Below are 20,391 nucleotides of genomic sequence, written 5' to 3' on the forward strand. Positions count from 1 at the left end.
CAGCCAAAGCAGGACTCAGATTTCACCACCTTTCTGCTCACAGCTCTGCTTGCTTTTGGGCACAGGCATGGCAAATTATACAATAGACCAAGTAATTTTGTCAGGTCAAGAGAGCGCAGAATATAGTCTCTCCAAACTTTCACTTTTTTGTCTTTTTTCCTGGTCTACATGGTATTTCCTGTGAATACTTTTGTCCTTCCAAAAGAAAAAAATAATATCAAAACCCAAAGCAAAATCTCATCCCTATATTTTTAATGTCTCTGGCTCAATATTTCAAGATACCTTTTCAACAAAGTTGATGATCAGGTTTCCAACATCTCTCCATCACCTGTCCTGTCTGCTTGGACTCTGTTGATGCTCCATGGGGATGCAGCTCCTGTTCCCAGTGCCCTCATGGCCCTGCTGCTGCCCTGAACACCCTCAACATGTGCTGTGCCTAAGGAGGCCCTGCTGGCCCCTAACAGAAAGACCATGATTCCTTTTTTTAATAATTTGACAGTATTTGACTCTGCCAGGCTCTGGGCATCCACACATACTCTGCCCAAAAAATCTCAGTGGATTTGTGTCAGGAAAATTAATCCACAAACACCAGAGGTTTATGTCCAAAACGGAGACAGAGGAGTCCTTTTACTCTATTTGAATAAAGGGAGAGGCCATGGAGCATTCCCCTGGGATCTGTCAGATTTTTGGAGGACACAGCTTCCCTTTTTATCCTGATTTCCCTGCCACATTTCCCTCTCTCTTTCCCCATGGGTTGAGGTACTTCAGAGGCACAGACTTCCCAAACACCTGATACCTGAGATTCCCCTCCAATGTATAACCTTTCCTTTTCATTTTAAATTCTTATGGAATTCATGGTTTTCCCCATTGCTTCTTTCATCTTTCAGTATCCAGTTTCATTTATCAGCAAACCTACAGTTTGTCTGTAAAGGCAAACATCTTTTTCCATTCATCAATCAGTGCAATCAATCCCATTGTTTCTTTTATCTCTCAGTGCTGGTCTTACCTACCAGCAGACCCACAGCTTCTTTGTAAAGACAAATCCAACATTCTTCTCATGTGGAAGCTCCCTTGGGAGTGCTGGGACAAGGGCAGTAGCCAGGGTGCTCCTGCCACCACTGGGGACATCCTGGGGCACAGCAGCAGCTCCCCCCTGGCCTCTCAGGCTGCCCCAGCACACCTCAATGGCTCTCAGAACAATGCGTGTTCCTACAGTCTGAAGGGAAAAAGTCCTTGAACTTTCTGTCTGATTTCAAGGGGGGAAAGCCCAGGAGATTATTGAGATCAATAGAGGATTTGGGTAGAACAGGAGCTGTCATTGCCTCCTCCCTCTCCCCTGGCTCTCAGATCCTTGGCCACTGCTGGCCTGTCCCCATTAGCCATTGTTCCTATTCATTTTAGATGAAGGGGCTTTTGTTGTAGGAGCCTATGTGGGGTCACATCACCCCTGGGTTATCAATCTGTTTCACTCTGCTCTGTCCCATACTCCATCTCCCCAGTACAATGGGATGTTTTCTTCAGCAGCAGCTTCCTGACAGGCAGGGGTTCCCTTTCCCTTCAGACCTTATAATCACTTGTTAAGTTGTGCTAGCCTCGGGCTCCCGGTCCCTTTTCCACCATACTCCCAGTTTAACCCCTGATCCCATCTGTGCTACGGGTCACTGGGAAAGGGGGGAAAATACATCCATAAATACAGCCAAAAATACAGCCAAAATACAGCCATAAATACAGCCAAAAATACAGCCATAAATACAGCAAAAAAAATACATCCATAAATACAGCCAAAAATACAGCCATAAATACAGCCATAAATACAATCCCAGTGGGGCTGGCACGGGTTGTGTATGCACAAAGCATCCGGGGTGAAGCCTTCCCCTTTCCCAGTTGTATGAAAGCACCTGGAAATATCAGATGGTGGAAGAAAAGCCTTCTGCTCTGGTTTGCAGGGGCAGAAGATCTTGGTTGCTCAGTTAAAGCCTCACATGCCAAAGGTCTCTCCTGGTAAGCAGGTCTGTTTCTTCAGTGCCCCCTCGAAGGGCATCCCAAGTCAGCCCATTTGGAGTAGGAAACTTTGCTGCTGAAATGAGGATTTTGGTACCAGCCATGCCAGGAGAGGAGCCCCACTCACCCTCAACAGGAGCACCCAGAATGACTGGAGCAGTGGAGCATTCCTGGGGGGAGGCAGGAGTGCAGTGAGCAATAAAACTTTAAATAGATAAAAGGAGAAAGGAAGGGAGCAGAGGAAGGAGCAAGGGCAAACAGGAGCACAGAGGAGCCTGCCAGCAGCATCCCAGGGCTGAGCCCATGGCAGCAGGGCTGGTGCCAGGTCAGTCACAGCCATGGTGCTCAGCCCTGGGGGTGGCCACAGCGCCCTGCACCTGCCAGCACAGTGGGGACAGTGACAGAGACAGTGACAGTGACAGTGCCCATGGGCCCAGCATGGTGTGCAGAGTTGCCCTGGGCCCCCAGGGATCCAAGAACCCCTGCTGCTGCCAGGTTCCAGGAGATCCATGCTGGATCTGTGCTGGGTGAAATGAAAAGCTCTGGATGGGCAGACAGAAATTTAAGGGGAAAAGAAAGAGGCCGCACTGAAAATGTTAAGTCAGTTGTGCAAGAGACTGAGTAAAGTGAAAAAAGCAACTTTTGCTCCAAGCTCTAAGTCATTAAAAACCCCTTAAGTTATCCCTGAGAAGGGATATTTTTGCAGCAGGGCTTAAATAGATAACAGGAGTAAGTTCTCAGCACTTGATGCCATGATGTCAGCCACATAATTTTTCTGGCTTTATAGTACAGTGTTCATCAAATGGTCTCTGTAGCAAGAAAAACTCATCCAAAAATAAGGTCCAAACCAGTCTGCTGCTAATAAAGAATCTCAAATTTGCAGCTGTACTAACAGAGTCCACAGCAATATGGGTGAAACTATTTCTCTGTATTGCCCTTTCTAAAGCATTAAGACACCTTCCTTCTTGGAGAGCTGCTCCTGGCTCCAGAATTACTGGTGCCTTCAGCCCCAGGAGGCAGAAACCATGAGTCAGGGTCTGTAAAAATATCACAAGTTTGCCTTAAATATCATAGGGCTCTTTTAAATATAGATATATTTAGCTTATTGCTTTCTAGACACTGAAACTTTTTATACAGGCTCTGGTCATATTTTCCCTAGTTAGCTAGTGACTCTTTAAAGGAAAGCTGAGATTCACACAAATATTTCCAGGAAAAATGCTGCAAACATGTCTTGCAATGCAATCCCAGCAGATACAGAAAAGAGCAGATACAGAAAGAGCTCTACACTCTTTCGCACCAATTTCACTTTTCTGTCTTTCTCCACTTGAAACGATCATTTTTTTTTTCAAACAGAAAGTGTAGCACTGCTCTAAGTGTCCAGGAAAAAACTATCATAATGACAATAATAAGAAGTCAAACCACTTTTGCCCTTCTGCAGGGCCCAGTCCAAAGCCCTTTGATGTCAGCAAAGTCTTTTCATTGACTTCAATGAGCTGGATCAGAGCACAGATTTATAAAAGCATTTAGGTTCCTAATGATGTAAGTATTTGCCCAGAGGTGTTGGTGGCCTAACCTGCTTATAGCATTTTGTAAATCTACTTATATATTGGAGCATTGAAATACCTAAAACACTACAGTATCCTGAAGTCACCAAACACACCAAGATCTAGTAGAGTAATTCTATGCAAATAGCATTTGTTATTAATTTTGGTCCATTTACTATTTGGAAACACGTTTTTATTAGCCAGCCAGCTCTGCAGATGGCTGATTGTAATTCAGTGCAATTTTTCTCCCTCCTTTTCATTACATAATTTGTGGATACACCAGCTTTATTTCCAAATAGTAGTTGAAGTTTAAGTCCTCAGCTAGGTCCACACCAAACAGAAGGAAAAAAAAATGTAAGTCAAGTGTTTCATGCGCAAGTTTGTTTGAAAATTCTGTAATCTATGACAAACATTTCAAATTAAGAGGGCATTCCCACAGGCAATGAAATAACGAAGCCCTTACAATCAGGCAGCCGAGCCATGAAGCTGAGAGCTATTTCCACATTTTATGTACTCTCAAAGGACAAGAGCAAATTCCAAGAGCAATATCGTGTTGTGTTTGTAGATATTTCTTACCAACCGTGGGCCAGATTCTGCAGCCAGCCTAGGGGCAGCTTGTGCAAGTTAGAGGGGAAAAGTCAGGTTTTGGCAGTTTCTGAGCTGTGTTCAGCTCGGTGGAACTGTTGTTGTGATGCTGTGAGTGTGCTTTACACCCCTGCCAGGGGCTTCGCTGAGATTAAGGGGACTGTTCTTCCGTGCAAAGGCATTTGTATCTGTCAGGGTGGATTACTGGGCATATCAGGAATTTGTGCTCAGGTCCGGAGGGATGCGGGGGGGTTCAAAAACCTGAGTGCACGGGCAGGCAGGTGGACAGCGCAGTCAGACAAACACCAAAATCGCCCCGCACATGCTGGACATAAAAGTCCTGTGGAGTTGGGCTGCCAAGAGAGGCTCCCCGCGGACAACGGGATGTCCCACGGCGGCTGGACAGCTGTCAGCACCGAGAGAAAAGCTAGGAAAGTGTTCCCAGACCTCCTCCGTGCCCTGCGGGACAGACTCGGGGCATGCCTGCAACCTCCGCGACAGCTCCCGGGGCACCTCCGCACCTCCGGGCACAGCCTCGGGCATTCCCGCATCCTTCTGCTCCGGAACAACCTCCGGCTGCACAGCCCCCGGCGGGTTCCCGCACCTCGGGCACATCCCCGAGCATCCCCGGCACAGCCCCCGGGACAGCTTCCCGTACACCCCGCTCCCCCCGCAGAGCTCGGCAGAGGATCCCGGCTCCCCAGCGGGGTCCGCCCGCTCCGGGGGCGGCTTTGCCCCCCGCCCCCGCCGCGCCATTGGTCCCGCCGCCGCCAGCGCTCCGCCCCGCGCCCGGCGATGCCTCCGCCGAAGTTTTCCGCGGCGGGCTCCGCACGTGGGAGCCCCGCGTCGAGCCCCGGCTCCGCATCCCCTCCGAGCCCGCAGCGGCCGCGGGGGCGGCTCCCCGCTGCCCCCAGCCCTGCCCCCGTCCCCCGCGGGGGATGCCCCCCTGAAGCGCCGGGGATGCGGCAGCGCGCAGCCCCCCGGCACGGCGGAGCGCAGCGCGGAGGGGCCGCGCCGGGGGGCGGCCGCGGAGCATGGCCAGGGCGCCCGGCCGCGCTCTCGGGCTAGCATGGCCGTGAGCGCGGCGGCCGCCCCCGCCGCCGAGCCGCTGCCCCGCAGCATCTTCAAGAAGTTCCTGGTGATGCTCTGCTCCCTGCTCATGTCCCTCTACGTCTTCTACTGCCTGGCCGACCGCTGCCAGACGTTGCCCGGACCCATCATCGCCGCCGGCGCCGCATCCGAGGAGGACGAGGGTGGCGGCGGCGAGTTCCTGGGCGGCTCGGCCGAGCTGCCCCCCTGGCAGGCGGCGGCGGCGCGGCGCAAGCGGCTCCTGCAGCGGCTGAAGCAGCGGCGGCGGCGGCAGGAGGAGGCGCCGGCCGGGGGCGGCGGGAGCCGGGCCGGCGGCTCGGGCGGCGGGGGCGGCTCGGCGGGCACGGCCGGCACCCTGGCCCTGCTGCTGGGCGAGGGCAGCAAGCGGCTGCCGCAGGCCATCATCATCGGCGTGAAGAAGGGGGGCACGCGGGCGCTGCTGGAGTTCCTGCGGGTGCACCCCGACGTGCGCGCCGTCGGCGCCGAGCCCCACTTCTTCGACCGCAACTACGAGCGGGGACTCGCCTGGTACAGGTACGGGGACGGGGATGGGGACGGAGCGGTGCCGAGCCGCCAGTGCCCCCCGCTGGCCGCTGCTCCCCGTCCTGGCTGCCCGAAGCACCCTCCGAGCCTTTCCTCGCCCGCCCCGCCAGCCCTGCCTTCATCGAGCGCTCTGCCCCCAGCCCCTCGCTGCACCCGACCTTCCATCCCCGCTCGCAGCTCCTCCAGCCCTGCTCTCCCCGCTCCCCTCCTGGCTCTCCCGTCCCAGTCCCCGCAGCCCGTGTCCCCAGCGCTGCCCGCGCGGTCCCCAAGCGGTGCCGCCGCTGTCCCCGCGGGCGGGTGGCACACGGAGAGCCAGCGCTGCGTGCCCCGCTGGCCTGAGCGCTGCGCGGGGCTGCTGAGGCACAGCCGAACCCTGCCGTGACAACCCCAGGGCACAATGTCCCGATACTCCCCCAGCTCTTGGCAAAACCTGCGGCTGACCGCTGACTCTCAGCCGAGCTCCCCGCAGCCCCGGCTGCCTCCCCATCGGATATTCACCTCCCGCAGCTCCAGCCGGCGCTGCAGCCGCTAGAATCCACTTTTCCAGTGCGGACAAACCCCCCCAATTCACACCTAGATGTTCCAGCATCCCGGTAAATGACTAACTAAAAATGTCACTTACAGGGGCACACCCCGCGTGCTCACCTTGCCTACAAAATACTAACAAGAGGTCGATCGGGTGCTTCTTTTAATGAATTCGTGTTTTGTTAAGCCAGTAAACGTTAAAGCCGAGAGGGTTCTCGCTGAAGTTGTTCAGGTCTTTTTTCGTTGTGTGTTTTAAAGTTGGTACAGGAGCGCCTTTCCGGCAGATTCCTATAGGAGGGCTCGGTTAGGGCGAGAGTGAAACTGCTGGCTCGAGAATTGTGTCTTGTGTTTGTGGCTTTCTTGAATGAACAAGCAAACGGGAGAGGATTTTGGGTACCCCTGGAGCTTGTTTTAGCCCGGCTATTAGCAGAGAGAAGAGGATTTTGGCTCAGCTTGTGGTGACAGCATTGAAATGTGGAGTAGGGTAGTACTGACAGTCCGAGTGTTTATGTAAAAGTCTTAACACGTGGAAGGGATGAGCTTCCTTGTGTATCCGCCAATCTCAGAAACACGCTGGGTTTCTGCAGGCTGCAAAGTGTGGGTTCTCTTGAGAAGAACGATTTCCTTTTGTGTGGGCTGAAGCTGTCTACAAAATTGTATTTTTAGTCTGTGCTTATCCGATTTCCACATGCTGACCCTGTAGCAGAAAGGAAACGTTAAAAATGAATCTGAAAAACCTCAAGAACTCTAATCAAGTCTTGACTTTGAGAAATAAACACATGGCTGTGGGGTGGCATCTACTGAAATTTATGGTGGATATGCAGAAAAGCTCATTTATCAAAGATGCTCTCAAAGCTTTGAGGAGCAGATGGCAGTGGGATAGACCTGCTTCTGGAAGCAGTCCCTGAGCGAGGAGCGCAGACCTAGACAGAGGAGGAGCCACAGGCATTTAGGGCACGGTGCAGCCCTTGGTGTTGGGGATATAATTTTCCAGAGGTTTGGTCTTGCAGCTCCTACTCATTGGAGGCGCTGCCCTGTGCGCTGTTTGTGTATTCATTATGTTTTAGCAGTTGGCACACGAGCGCTCCCATTAATTGCTGCAGTTTGTTTGTTCTGTTATTTGATGTACTGAGTTGAGTTTCATCTTTTTTTCCTTTCCTTTTTTAAAAAAAAATTTATTAGCCCTGTGGAGACTGAGGTACAGTGAATTCTTTGTGTGGGATTATTCCTTTGAGACCTAATCTTGCTGGCTTTGCTTGTATGAGTAATCTTTAGCTAGCACACGGAGTCCCGGCGTGATGGCAGAGCTGCGGTGCCAGCGTGCTGGTCACCAGCTACCAGCCTGTTACAAATACTCATTTCACAAACTACCTGTCTCTCTGCACGCTTGGTTGTAATCTTTGGTGAGGGTTCGGTGCTGGGGAAATGGCCAGATGTTTGCCAGAGGTCCCGATTCCTTATCTTTGGCATCAGAGGGTTGGGTTTCACCGCTGCTGTTTCCCAGCAGTCAGACTAAACAGCGTCATTACAAGGTATAAACACTGGGGTTTGTTTTCAGTGCCCGCAGGAAGGCAGCACAGGCAGCCAGTGCCCTGGCCCCGGCTACAAAAAGCTGGTGGCAGAAATGGACGAGGCAGGCAGCCTTTGCAGCTGATGCTGCTGGCACTGGAGCACAGAGGGGGGCTGTCACAGGGACAGGGTGGCTGTGGGGTTTGGGGCGTGAGGAGAGCCCTGGTTCCCTCTGGAAACACAGGAGTTCTCCCCTGGCAGCGTGGCTGAGCTGTGGCTGCAGCAGTGGGGTGATGCTCCTGGAGCAGCCAGGCTTGGTGGCATGCAGGTCATGGGCATGGAAACATCATCCAGGAAATCAGATGGAATAATGGTGTAGCTCTTGCAGCCCCTGGGTAAGGGACAGCTGTCCCCCCGAGAAGCTGACTTTGTAAAACCCGTCCGTGGGATTCAATTTGGTGAGTGTGACACCTCTGGTGGGCCTGTGTGTGGGTTGAGTATCAAGGGGAGTTGTGTGCCCAAAGGAGCTTTTTCTGTTTTGGGTTGGAGTCCCCTCATCCAGTGGGGACAAAAGGAGGGAGGGGGCAGCCCACAATGCTCGCATTGACTTCAGTGCTGGGATTGCTGCTCCAGCCCTGAACAAGGCTATTGAGCCAACAGAGTTCAATAGCAGGTGAGCATGGGCTTTGATAGAGTTCAACTGCCAACCCCCACCCAGAAACGGCTGTACAGCCTGGGGAAAACTCCCAAGAACAGGGGCTGAGCTAGTCATGTAAAAAAAAAAAAGGCCTGGGTTAAAAGAAAATATCTGTGTTTGCGGGTGATACTGCGGATCTGCCTCTTTCCCTCTGATCTTTTGTTAGTCTCGCACTGATTGAGCTGCCTGTTGGAATTCCATTATACTGTCAGTCACCCCAGGAACATTTATTTCATATGTTTTAATCTCCCTGCCTCTGTAGCACCAGTGCCACTTTCACTAGAGTGAAGCCACGTTAATGTCATTAGATTACATCTGATCCAGGGGAAGATGAAAGATAATTCAAAGTTCCTCCGTCAGCTTGGGAGTTTAAGTATGGCTCCTCCTCGGTGCTTCCAGAGCTGGGGAGTTCAGACTCCTAATTAATGTCCTCTTGGGATTTCTTTCCAAGGTTTGTTTTCTTTTTTTTTGTTTTTTTTTTTTTCTCCTTTGTAATCTAGGCAACCACTGATATTTCTGAGTGAAAGGGAAGAGAGAAATCTCAGATGCTGGAGAGGTCTGGGATGGAGGAAAAGCAGGATTGTTGGGAGGGGATGTGCTCACAGCAGCTGTGAGCAGCTGCACCCCGCCTCGAGCTGTGTCCCATCCTGTGTGCCTCGAGCAGGGTGAAATCAGAGCCTGGAGGAGGCAGGCTGCTCCTGCAGCAGGGCTTTGAGGTGTTTGAATCCAGCAGTGCATGCTGTGAGTGAGGGTGGGAGGCAGGCTGGGAGTGTGTGGATGATGTCAGGGGACATCAGGGCACTGAATACAATTTATAGAAGGTGGAGCAGGACTGGGGTGGCCTTTAGGAGCACAGACCTTGTTGCAAACCCTCCTGCATGAGGGAGATGCTGTAGTAGTAGTTGCCCACTTTTCTTCAGCCACCCTTGCTGCTTCTACAACAAACACCAGCTCTTTGACTGAGTTCAGGGTGTGCCCAGCCCAGAGCATGGCTTGTTATTGGGCACTGAGTTTAGTTGGGTTTTCCACTCCCTGCTGCATGTGGGAAGGGCTGGTTTAGCAGTACCTTCTTCTTGTCCTGGGAACATCTCGTCTCCCAAACACATTTGAATCACTAATAGCATCAAGCACAGCCTACAGCAGTTTCTCTGGTAATTGCAGCCTTGGACAGCCACATGCTGAAGAGATCAAGGTCCTTGTTTATTTATTAGCTGTGTAATCAAACACCTCCTGTACTGAGCTCACAGGCCAGGTACTGCATAAAAAGGGAACAAAAGGTGGTCTTGGCCCCAACGTGCAGCAAATGCACTGTAAACAACAGGTGGAGATGGGCTGAGCCTGGCTCAGACAGTGCCTGTGGTGGCTGGGCAGTGAGCAGTCCCTGCAGATGGAGGATGAGGAGGGTCTGTGGCTGGCTGAAGGGACCTTTCTTTACTGGGGAAAAGGAAAGCAAGGGGGGAAAGGAGCTGCAATTGCTGGGGAAATCAGGGCTGGAGTCATTGAATCTCTATAAGACAGTAACTGGTTCTGGTGCTCTGATGTTTTGCCACTGCCTGGGCTTGGATACTCCAAGGATTTTCAGTAGAGATGTGAAACAGTCTGGGAGTTGGCACTGACTGCTGGGGAGATGTCATGGTGTGCCTCAGTTTGCCCATGTGCAAAGGGGAAGTCACTGCCCTGTGCAGCAGGGATGGACCCAGCAGGGCTGGGGAGTGACACCTCTGTCCAGCACAGACACCAGGGGTTACATGGAGTCTGGGGGGTTAAATACCACCCCAAGAAGGTGAACCCCAGAGAGTTGCTGGCAGAGCAGCTGTAGCCTTGACACAGCTTTGACTGGCTGCTGTTTCTCACATCTTGCACCTGGATGGACTGTCCAGGGATGGCACTGGACAAACACTCCACGAGATCTCCCTGCAGAGAACCAGGGCTGGACTCTTTCCACTCTTACTCCTCAAATAGTCCTCAAAGGGTTATTACTTTTTGGTGGTTTTTTTTCCCAAGCATTTTATATCTCTACATATCCCTTCTGTTTTCTGTTAATGGAGAAGTTCATGTCTGGGGTTTGTGTCTGTTCCTCATGATAGAGTGAGCTCCTGAGCTGGCATATTAGGAGAAATCAACCACATACCTATCAGAAAGCATCAAAATAAATACCTAAGATTTTACCGGACTCTTCTTTCCATATGCTGTGGTCTGCATAGGGATAAACTGGGGAGGTTCAGAAGTCTGTAGACCCATTCTTCTCTTCAGTACTGCTTCACACCTCAGTTCTGGAGAGAACAGCACCTTTCTCACCCACCTTGTGGCTCTGTCTCAGCCTGAGATGCTTGGAAAGAGAGCTCCCCTGGCCCTGTCTGCTGGTGCTGAGCAACTGTGAAAATATGGCCTTGGCTGTCCAAGATGTTGTCAGTAAAATTCTCAGAGCCAGCTCTCGTGGAGAGCAGCACAAAGCTGCAGCTGGCTGGGGTGAGAGCTCATTTATGGCAAAAATTGGGATAAACTTTAGAGAAGCAGCAGATTGACCTGCTTTAAGCACTCTGGTTGGATTCAGTGAGTCTCCCTCTCTGCACATAGCCTGTCCTGCTGCCTGAGGGGGCTCCTGGAGTCATTCCATCGAGTCTGGGTCCAGGGCCATGCTCTGGCCACCCCATCACCACCAGGATGTCTTTACCACAGCCCAGCTTGGGTTTCACCCTGACCTTTTGAAGTTTATAATAGGAGCAGTGAGGGCTGGGGAGGGGGAAGGGAGCTGGTGCATTTCCAAAGAATTCAGAGCAAACAAGCAGTGATCAGAAAACCTGAGAATAACCCCCCAGGAGCCCCCTGTGTGACGCAGGCATTGAAACTCCTGAGCTGCTAATTATGCTTTTTCCCTGGAGGATTCTGAGGTAACCCAAACTGCTTTCACAGGGAAACAGCAGATGCTGGCCAGGGGCAGCAGGGGCGGGCGTTGTAGCCATAAATCTTTGCAAATTCTCATTACATGCAGGTATTGTGGGAGGGAAGTGAATTAGGTTGCAGTTCAGTCTGTGTTGCTGGGCTTGGATAGTGGGATTTACCCCGTTACAAACCCCAGGTGGGGCAGTGAGGGTGTTCAGGCAAGGTCTGGGGTCATCCCAGGGATTGTGACAGTGGCTGGTGTTTCTGCCTTTCTCCTGCATTACCCACCTCCCAGGAAATTCACTTTTTCATGGTTTGGGGTTAAACGTGTTCAGCTCCCACCTGAGCCCCGTGCCAGGAGCTACATGAGCAGGACAGTGCCCGCAGTGAGAGTATAAATAGAGTTGCTTGAGGAAGTGAATTATTCCTGGCATTTCTTCCATTGAATAATGTGATTCTGCAGGAGGAAATCTTTCAGCAGAAGAAATTGCCGGTTCCCTTCGTGCGTGACAAGACCATCCTTCTTGCTTCCTGGAAGTGAGGAGACTTGTTATGGGCTCTTTCTCTTGCAACACCATCTGTTGCAGGATATGAAGATCCCTGCTCAAACTCCCCCAGGCTGCTGAGTGCGTCTCTGGTGGGAGATGGAGGAGGAACTTCTCTTGCTGCCCCAGGGGAGCTTTGGAAGCCTCGTGTGGTTGCTTTCCCCATGGCCAAGCAGCTGTGCCCAAATGTCCCGTAAGAAACTCCCACTGGGGCAATTTCAGGCATCTGGAGACCTTTCTTGCACCAAACTCCTGCAGATTCAGTGAGATCCTGCCTGGCTCCCAGCTCTAGCCCTGGACTCCAGTTCCTGAGCACAGCTGGTGGCTGCAAGCTGGGATATTAGCAGTTGGATCATTTCTTTCCACAGCCACCCTTCTCATATCATCCCCTGGGGAGAGATGTTCAGGTTCAAGTGCAACACTGTGATGGGAAGCTGGCTATTTATTGATTTAATTATTTATTTCTCTTTCAAGTGAGGTCTTTTTTTGTTAAAAATTGCAAAAAGCCAGGGTGACTTGTTCTGCCATTGCCCGTTGGAAGAGGGCTCCCTGCCATAAACCGAGCTGTCTGGGGAAGCCTTTTATGGAAAATCACCCTATCAATAGTTTTGCCTTCTGTGTTTTTCCATGTGTGGCTCTGTGTGTTCATATCTGCTCTCAGTGTTGCATTTTGTCATTACTATCATTGCATTTCTGCCTTCATGGTCTTGTATTGTAACATAGAGCATCTTTTGACATCGTTTAAACACTTCTGCACAGTCTGAACTGGACTTTATGGGAAGCCTAATTACAGGGAGAAATCTCAAGCATTGGCTCAGTAGAAGAAGTGATGAAACATCTGGATTTTCCCCCTGGGTGATGCTCTGTGTCCTGACTCCTCCAGCACAGAGTTAGTGAATGGAAGGCTGGGGCTGTGATGCCCAGGACAGGTGTTGTGCCAAGGAGGTGCCTGGCTCAGCTGGGACACCCAAAACACCGTGCAGGTCAGTGACCCCACAGTGCTGACATGCTTCAAGCCCCTGTAGCCAGCAGGACATGTTGCTTTTCGCATTTTGGAGCTGCACTTTGGCTCCAGAACTGTTCCCTCTGCTGGAAACTTGCTCCTTAAATCCCATTGGTTTCCAGCATCGCTGGACTCCAGGTTGTACCTTGCCAAGTTTTGGGCTGGGGGAGGTCCCTGGATCTCCAGGTGCAGCAAGGCACAGCTTTCCCTGGCTCCTGGGGAACCTGAGGCCATGGCAGGGTCCCCATGCCTGGATGGGGGAAGCAATTAGTGGGTGCAGTTAGTATGGTGCCATTAACGTGCTGTGACTTGCACAGGTAACAGTGATGGCAGGAGGAGCATGGGTGATGTGCCAGCGCCACAGGTGAGGGGGATCTCCCTTCTGTGAGACACAAGCACTGGGTCCAGTGGCTTCATCTGGGGCGTTTTTCACCTGCCCAAACCTTGCTGGTAGAAAATATTGGCAAAGCCACAGCTCATCCCATCCCAAATCCCATCCCATCCCCTGTGGTTGGCAGATTGGTGCCATACCATGCCCATCAGCAGCACTGGTGGAGTGGAGGATGAGGAAATTTCTCCCCTCTGCCCATGGGGAGAGAGGCAGGAAAGCACCCAGAGCCTCTGGCAGAGTAAGGCTGAGCACATGGGACCTCTTGGCACGTGTTCCCTGATGTCCCCTGGCCATGGTGGGAGGGGAGTTTGGCTGGGACAGGCATCACCCATGGGTGTTCAGCATGTGCTGAGCTTCCCTCGGCACCAGCCACATCCTCCAGGCTGCTTCTCAAGCTGCTGCTTGTGCTCAAGGTCAGGAAAAGTTCCCCTGATACCTCTCACAAAGGTTTAGGGTGCTAATCCCTACGTCTGGGCTAACTTCCATCTTGGGTAATTCTGGTCTCTGCCCCTAAAAATGAACTCTGCTATTTCAGTTGGCTCCAGTTGCCTTTGTTCCCTGTGCATGGACCTGTTGGGCAGAGCCCCACCAGAGGGCTTGGGGTGTTTGGCTTTTAACTGCTGCAAAGTAGTTGTTCTAAAGGACAAAATGGGTTTTTCTGCATGCAAAAGCTGCGTGTCACAGCAAGGCATAAAGTGAATATTGTGCAATAATCCTGTCCTCTTGCACTGAGCTCTGCTGTGTGAATATGAATATTTGTAAATATTTGCCTGGTATTCAGCATTCTTGTAAGTGTGTGGCAAAGGTTGTTACAGCCTTCATCACCTCTAAAGGAGGATAAAGACACAAAAGGGAAATCCCATTGCCTGCAGCAAGCAGAGCTCAGGCAGTGACATGCAGAGCTGGGCCAGAGGAGCCTGGTTTGGGGTTGACAGCTGGGACAGCCACGTCCTGTGCAGGGCTTGGGGAGTGATGGTCATTCCAGGGGTCCCGAAGCCTCTGCGAGGAGATTTCATGGCGTGGTTACTGAGGCAGTGGCTGTCCCTCCTCCCCCTCTCGTGTCTCCATCTGTGCTATCAGCAACAGGTTGGAAAGAAGCAGAATTAGAGACTTTCTCAAACAGTGTGAGATTAAGCTGTGAAATTGGCTGCCACAGGAGGTTTTTAGCTCAGAGTTTAAAAAGGGTTCTGGAAGTGCTTGGCAAAGAACAATGCACCAAGAGCTGCTAAGTGTGATGGACCAGAAACAAAGTCCAGCTGAGAGGGTTGCCAAATCTCATCTGGGAGGGACTCAGGGCTCTGCTCCTGCTGCTGGCACAGGAATTATCTTGTGGATCCCAGGGTGATCCAGGGAGGCTCATCTTCCCATGACTGCCACTGGAGGGGGATTATTGTTGGTGTAGTTTTGTTAAAAATCCAGCTGGTGTGCAGGGATGAATTTTCCGGTTGGCATCACGTGATTGGTAGCAGAGAGGGGAGCATTTGCACTTTGCACCATGGTCTGGGTAATTTGGGTAGACATGACCATCAAACCCCTGCTCCCTGTCAGCTCTTGGGCTGCCTGGAGGTCATTAGCCCAACTCCTCTGCCCTGTGCAGACCTGCCTGGGCTTAAGGGCTGCCAGAGGTTTCTGAGCAGGCACAAAAACCCCAAAACAGTCTGTGGGTGGGTGTGAATGGCTGAGAGTCAATGAGTGTCCTGCAGAGCACCAAATGTTTCTTGTCCAGCTGCTCGGTTGGACCCTCCTGGGGACCAGGGATGGGGTTTTGTTGGGCACCTGCAGGGAGAGAGGTCCAGGGGCCGGCAGGGGCATTGCCATGGCATGGACAGCACATTCTGTGTCATGTCCAGAGCAGCTGAGGAGGCTTTGGGACGCTCTCAGCTGGCTGGTGCTGAGCAAGGGCGTGATGGACTCACAAAACACTGAGCTCATTGCTGAAGGCCCAGCTGGGAGGGCTTGGACTGGGTTTCCTGCAGCCAGTGAGCATGGAACAGAGCCATGATCTGTCCCTCCAGCATTGCCCTGCCCGGCTGTGTTTGCTCTGACCATAGGCAGGCACAGAAAATGCCCAGAGGCTCGGACACAGGCATCACCCTGAGCTGAAACCTTGTTTTTATGTGCCCAGGGTGTGATCCCTGCTCAGCCCAGCACAGGCTGGGGGCTGCCTTTGTCACAAGAGATGCTCTCTGCCTGCTCCTGGCCCTGCACCCTTCCTCCAGGCCGAGCAGGGCAGGCAGGGCTGCCCCAGATGCAGCTCACTCAGCTAATTGAGTTTGACCATTGCCGGTGCCCGGGTCGGGGTCAGGCCCAGCCGGCCCCGCAGCCCCAGCTGTTTGTTGGGTGTGGGACAGGTTGAGCTCTGCCCTGCCTGCACGGGGGGTCGTGGCCCCTGTCACATCCTGGGGACCTGCTGTCCCCACGGGGTGGTGTGACAGGGTCAGGGAGCTGTGAGCTGTGCCCACAGGGGCTGGAATGGAGCTCACAGCTCCATCTGTTCCAGCCCTCCCAGTTGCACTGCAGGGGTTTGGCCCAGTGGCAGCACACCCCTGGCTCACAGCTGGTGCCTGGCTGTGTCCCGTTCTGGTGCTCCCATCCCTGCTGTCAGGCTGTGGGGGATGCAATTTGGAGTTGTTTGTCCCCTCAGCTTCCCCAGGTGCATCAGCCAAGATGTGCAGAGGAAGCTCTGTCCTGGCTGCTCTCCCAGGCACACACTGGGAGGAGGGTGCTCTGTGCACTGGAAGCCATCCCGTGCTCTGTGCACTGGAAGCCATCCCATTCCTGTGCTGTCATCAGGGACAGGGCACTTGCCACCCCTCCAGATGTGGGAGTGGAACCCTGAGATGATCTCACTCCTGCCCTGACCTGCTTTTCCAGCCCACTCCAGCCCAGAGCTGTAAAACAGATTGCAGCAGGGTGCTGGAGATGAGGAGCAGGGAGAGGCCTGGGCACTGTCCTGCTCTGCTCCCCTGGCAGCACCAGTGTGGCAGTGCCAGAGGCTCCGGGCACATCCCGTGCTGGGAGTTACAAGCCATGGTACCTGGGGAAAAGGGCCAGGAGGGAACTTTGGGGAGTGAAAAACAGCCTCAGCTGAGGCAGGGCTGTGGTCAGAGAGGCCGAGTTATTTCCTGGTGGTATTCCTGCTGAGGGACATGGCAGATACAGCTCTACCTGCTCCCCCAGCTGGGGAGCAGAGCAAGGACAGTGGGGACATCCCTGAGCCCTGCTCTGCAGAAGCACTTTCAGGCACAAGCCCGTGGGTCACCCTGACATTGCTGACTCAGCCACGGGCCCTTCCCTCAGCAGAGACTTCCAGGAATGCCGTCCTTAACATCTCCCACTAGGCAAATCATAGCCAGCATATGGTTAGGGAGAAATTTGATTTACCCTGCAATCTAATCAATGTTAAATAACAGTAATTCCAACTCCAAGCTCCGTGTTTAAAGTGCTGTTGGTCTCTGGGGTTCATTGGAGTTATTTAATCTAATGAAATCCCATTACTGTCTCATGAGGGTGCACCACAGGGATGCCTTTCCTAGGAAGGAAAGCAATGGTTAAAGAATTGGCAGCCAGGGACAAATATCCAGTAGGGGAAGGGAGCTGAGTGCAGTATGTTGGGAGTTTCTCCTGGCAGGACCTCAGAGCATTTTGGCTGCATCATTCCAGGGGTGGCTGCCATTGCTCAGGACATGTGGTGGTGGGAAGTACATCACAGTTCCTCCTGTCACCTCCTTGGGCAGGCTGTACCATCTGGGGCCACCTTCTCCTGTTTCCTGGCCCAAACAGGAGTTGTGTTTCTGAACCCATCTCAATACCCAGCATCACCCTTGCTGTGGTTCCTGCAGTGGGTTGTTCTCAGCACTGCCTCTCCCTGTGCTGGTCCTGGCTGTGCTGGCTGCTGGGGTTCCACAGAGTCAGAGAATCACCCATGGTTTGCCTTGGAAGGGGCCTTACAGAGCAGCTCATTCCAAGCCCCCTGCTGTAGCAGGCACTCCTTCCACTAGCCCAGGTTACTGCAACCCCATCCAACCTAACCTTGAACACTTCCAGGGATTTAAGATGGTTTCCCCTAAACCTGCTGTACTTTTCCTGTTTGCATTAAGCAGTTTTTCCTAATCTGCTTTACAGAGGGAGATAGGAACTCTTCCGGGTCGCATTTCCTTCGCTGACTTTGTGACAATTTCTAAACCTTCAATCAATCACATCACAACAGAATCAAGCTGAGCCTATTGCACCAGTTGCTTTCCTACATGCTGAGCATATTGTATTCAAATATCTTGGAATTCTGTCAGCAGAAGGCAGAGACTCTGCTGCTGTCAAATACCAGCAGGGCAGCATCCTGTGTACTGGGGGAGTGTTCCTTCCCCTGGAGTGTGTGCTCCAGTTTCCCATTATTACTTCTTTAATAAGACTGATACTCTGCATCACTCATTTGCTGCTAAAATTGGAACCATTACAGCAGTAAGTGACAATTACCTTTTGAGCAGTGTGGGGTGGGAGCCCAGTGTGGTGCTGCCCCAAAGGAGAGGGATCAAACGTGCCTTTCAGGTGTGAATTCCTGGCTCACACTGGACCAGTTTTCTTGGGACAGTTGGGATGACTGTCAGGGGTGCCCAGCATCCTCTAGAGGAAGGACTGCACCCATAGGTGCTGGGAGAGAGCACATCTGGCTCAATGTCTGTGGATGTGATGGGAGTGAGGGCTTGTGGCTCTGCTGCTGAGTTATCTTGGGACATCTCTGAGCTGCCCATCCCCAAGGAGCAGCTTCTTTCCTCAAAAACCATCTCGGTGCTGAAAAAAACCCAAAACAAACATTAAAAAGGAGTATGTCTGGTAATTTAATCATGTTAAGTGCTCCTAAAATCACGTTTGTGCTGCACAGCAGCACGCCAGAGCTCTCTGGAGGAGCAGATGTGGAAAGGTTAGGTGCAGAGAGATGGGGCAAAGGAGAGATTTCTGCAGGAGGGAGGGCAAGACATGCCTGGTCAAAAACTGCAGGGCCAGCCCTTGCCCCCTGAGGGGTGGCAGTGTGTCCTGAGCAGGCCTGGGTGATGCTGGCAGGGTCCCTGGGTGGCAGTGAGAGCAGGGCTGGGTGATGCTGACAGTCCCTGGGGTGGCAGTGAGAGCAGGGCTGGGTGATGCTAGCAGCCCCTGGGTGCTGTGGAGCAGGGCTGGGTGAGGCTGGCAGGGTCCCTGGGCAGGGCTGGGTGATGCTGGCAGCCCCTGGGGTGGCAGTGGGAGCAGGGCTGGGTGATGCTGGCAGTCCCTGGGCAGGGCTGGGTGAGGCTGGCAGGATCTCTGGGGTGGCAGTGTGTCCTGGGCAGGGCTGGATGATGCTGACAGACCTTGGGTGCCATGGAAGCAGGGCTGGGCAGGCTGGCAGCCCCTGGGGTGGCAGTGGGAGCAGCGCTGGGTGATGCTGGCAGCCCCTGGGTGCTGTGGAGCAGGGCTGGGTGAGGCTGGCAGGCTCCCTGGGCAGGGCTGGGTGGGCTGGCCGCCCCTCAGTGCTGTGGGAGCAGGGCTGATGCTGGCTGTGCTAACGAGAGCCTGCTCATTATGCACGTCCCTTTCACACCGCCTTCATTATTCCCCGGCTATCTAGTGTCATTAAGATATCAAGTTCATTTAGGTACATCCACATTGGCAGTTTAATTATGTCTGGGTACTACTCTGTATTTTATTCATGGACTATCTGGGGGCGGTTGTCAAACACAAGACCGGGAGATAAAGGTTGGGTGGCTGCAGAATGCTAATGTCCTGCTGGCTCCCTTTTGGCAAGTGCACATGCCAGTTATTACCAAACTGATTATTTCATTCATTAACACAACATACATCAGCTCCCTTCACCCACTATTATTGTGAACATTCATCTTTTCATAAACAATTACCTGACAAAGTTGAGAAAGGCAAGTATTGGGAATTAATGCTCTGCTGGGAAGTTGCTGGTGTGGGTTAGTCACAAGGTGCTGGGGGTGTGTAGAACGCTCTGTTAGTGTGATGGCTTCATTAATCACATTAGGGACAATAGCGTGTCACATGTGTGCTGTGGCTCCCAACAACACTGGTGCTGTGCTGGGGCTCGGTGGCTGGGGCTGCCTGGCCACTCTGTGGGGACATGAAATCCAGGGGACCCTGTGGGAAGGCTTGGGAAGCAGCCAGGCCATGATCTCATTCCTCTTTATTATTGTTTTTAGTATTATTATCATTATTATGATGAGGAATATTTGCGTGAAGTCAGGTTCTTTCTGTGCTGTTTCTGTCTTTTTTGCAGCTTGCTCACACTGCTTTTCCCAAGTTGGAACCCAGTGCAATAGGATTAGAAGTGGTGGTAGCAATGATTAGGAGATCACTCATGTAACAGAGGCCCCACCTGTTCTTTTCTACCAGTTTTGACTGTAAAAGCTGGTGATGGAGGGAAAAAAAAAAAAAAAACAGCAGGGAGATGTGAGAAGTGAAGAGTAACCAAAATCATGAAATAAGTGATTCCTGCAGCTTTTCTCGAGATGGTGGTGAGAGCCAGCAGGAAGGACTGGGATGCTGCTTGCCCAGAGGGAGATCATTCTTTGCATTCTCCACACAAACCCCAACACAAACCCCTGTGGAAGGGATCAGAGCTGGGGCTGCTCCCAGCCATCCCCTGCAACGCACAGCCCACGTGTGGTGTCTGGTTTTGTTTCTGCAGGTACTTTGTACCCTCAGCTGTTTCCCCAGGCAGACTCTCCCTGGGATGTGGAGAAGGAGCAGCTGCAGGAGGCCACCAGGACAGCCAGAATCAATTCAGCTTTTCACTCAAGCAGACACACTCCAAAAGTAATGCTTCAGGGGTCACACTGCTGCACTGCTCCAGTGCAGGATTTGCAAACTAAATAAAGGAGCTGAGTGAGTTTTAAGTGCCTAACTCCCTTAGGCCCCTTTGGAAAAAACCTCACTGGAATAACTAAGAAGCTTTCACTGTGCCTTTGCAGAAACATTAATCCTCCTTGCTATGTCAAGTTCTCTTTGATCACACTTCAAAATCTTCATCTCCAGGGGTCCTGCCTGGGCTTTCCAAAGTGGCTTAAGAGCAGAAGACCCAAGAC

At 52.5% G+C, this 20,391-nt stretch overlaps 1 protein-coding gene across 1 annotated transcript in view; it reads left to right on the plus strand.

Annotated features, from left to right (window-relative positions):
* The first annotated feature begins 5,199 nt into the window (after positions 1-5,199).
* LOC117005434 (heparan sulfate glucosamine 3-O-sulfotransferase 3A1-like) overlaps positions 5,200-20,391 on the plus strand; it is a 34,340-nt gene continuing 19,148 nt past the window's right edge. The window contains exon 1 of the mRNA XM_033077047.1: positions 5,200-5,753. Within this exon, the coding sequence (XP_032932938.1) occupies positions 5,200-5,753 (554 nt within the window). The remainder of the gene's footprint in view (positions 5,754-20,391) is intronic.

The sequence above is a fragment of the Catharus ustulatus genome, chromosome 20 (genome assembly GCF_009819885.2).
Source record: "Catharus ustulatus isolate bCatUst1 chromosome 20, bCatUst1.pri.v2, whole genome shotgun sequence".
Taxonomy (NCBI): Eukaryota; Metazoa; Chordata; class Aves; order Passeriformes; family Turdidae; genus Catharus; species Catharus ustulatus.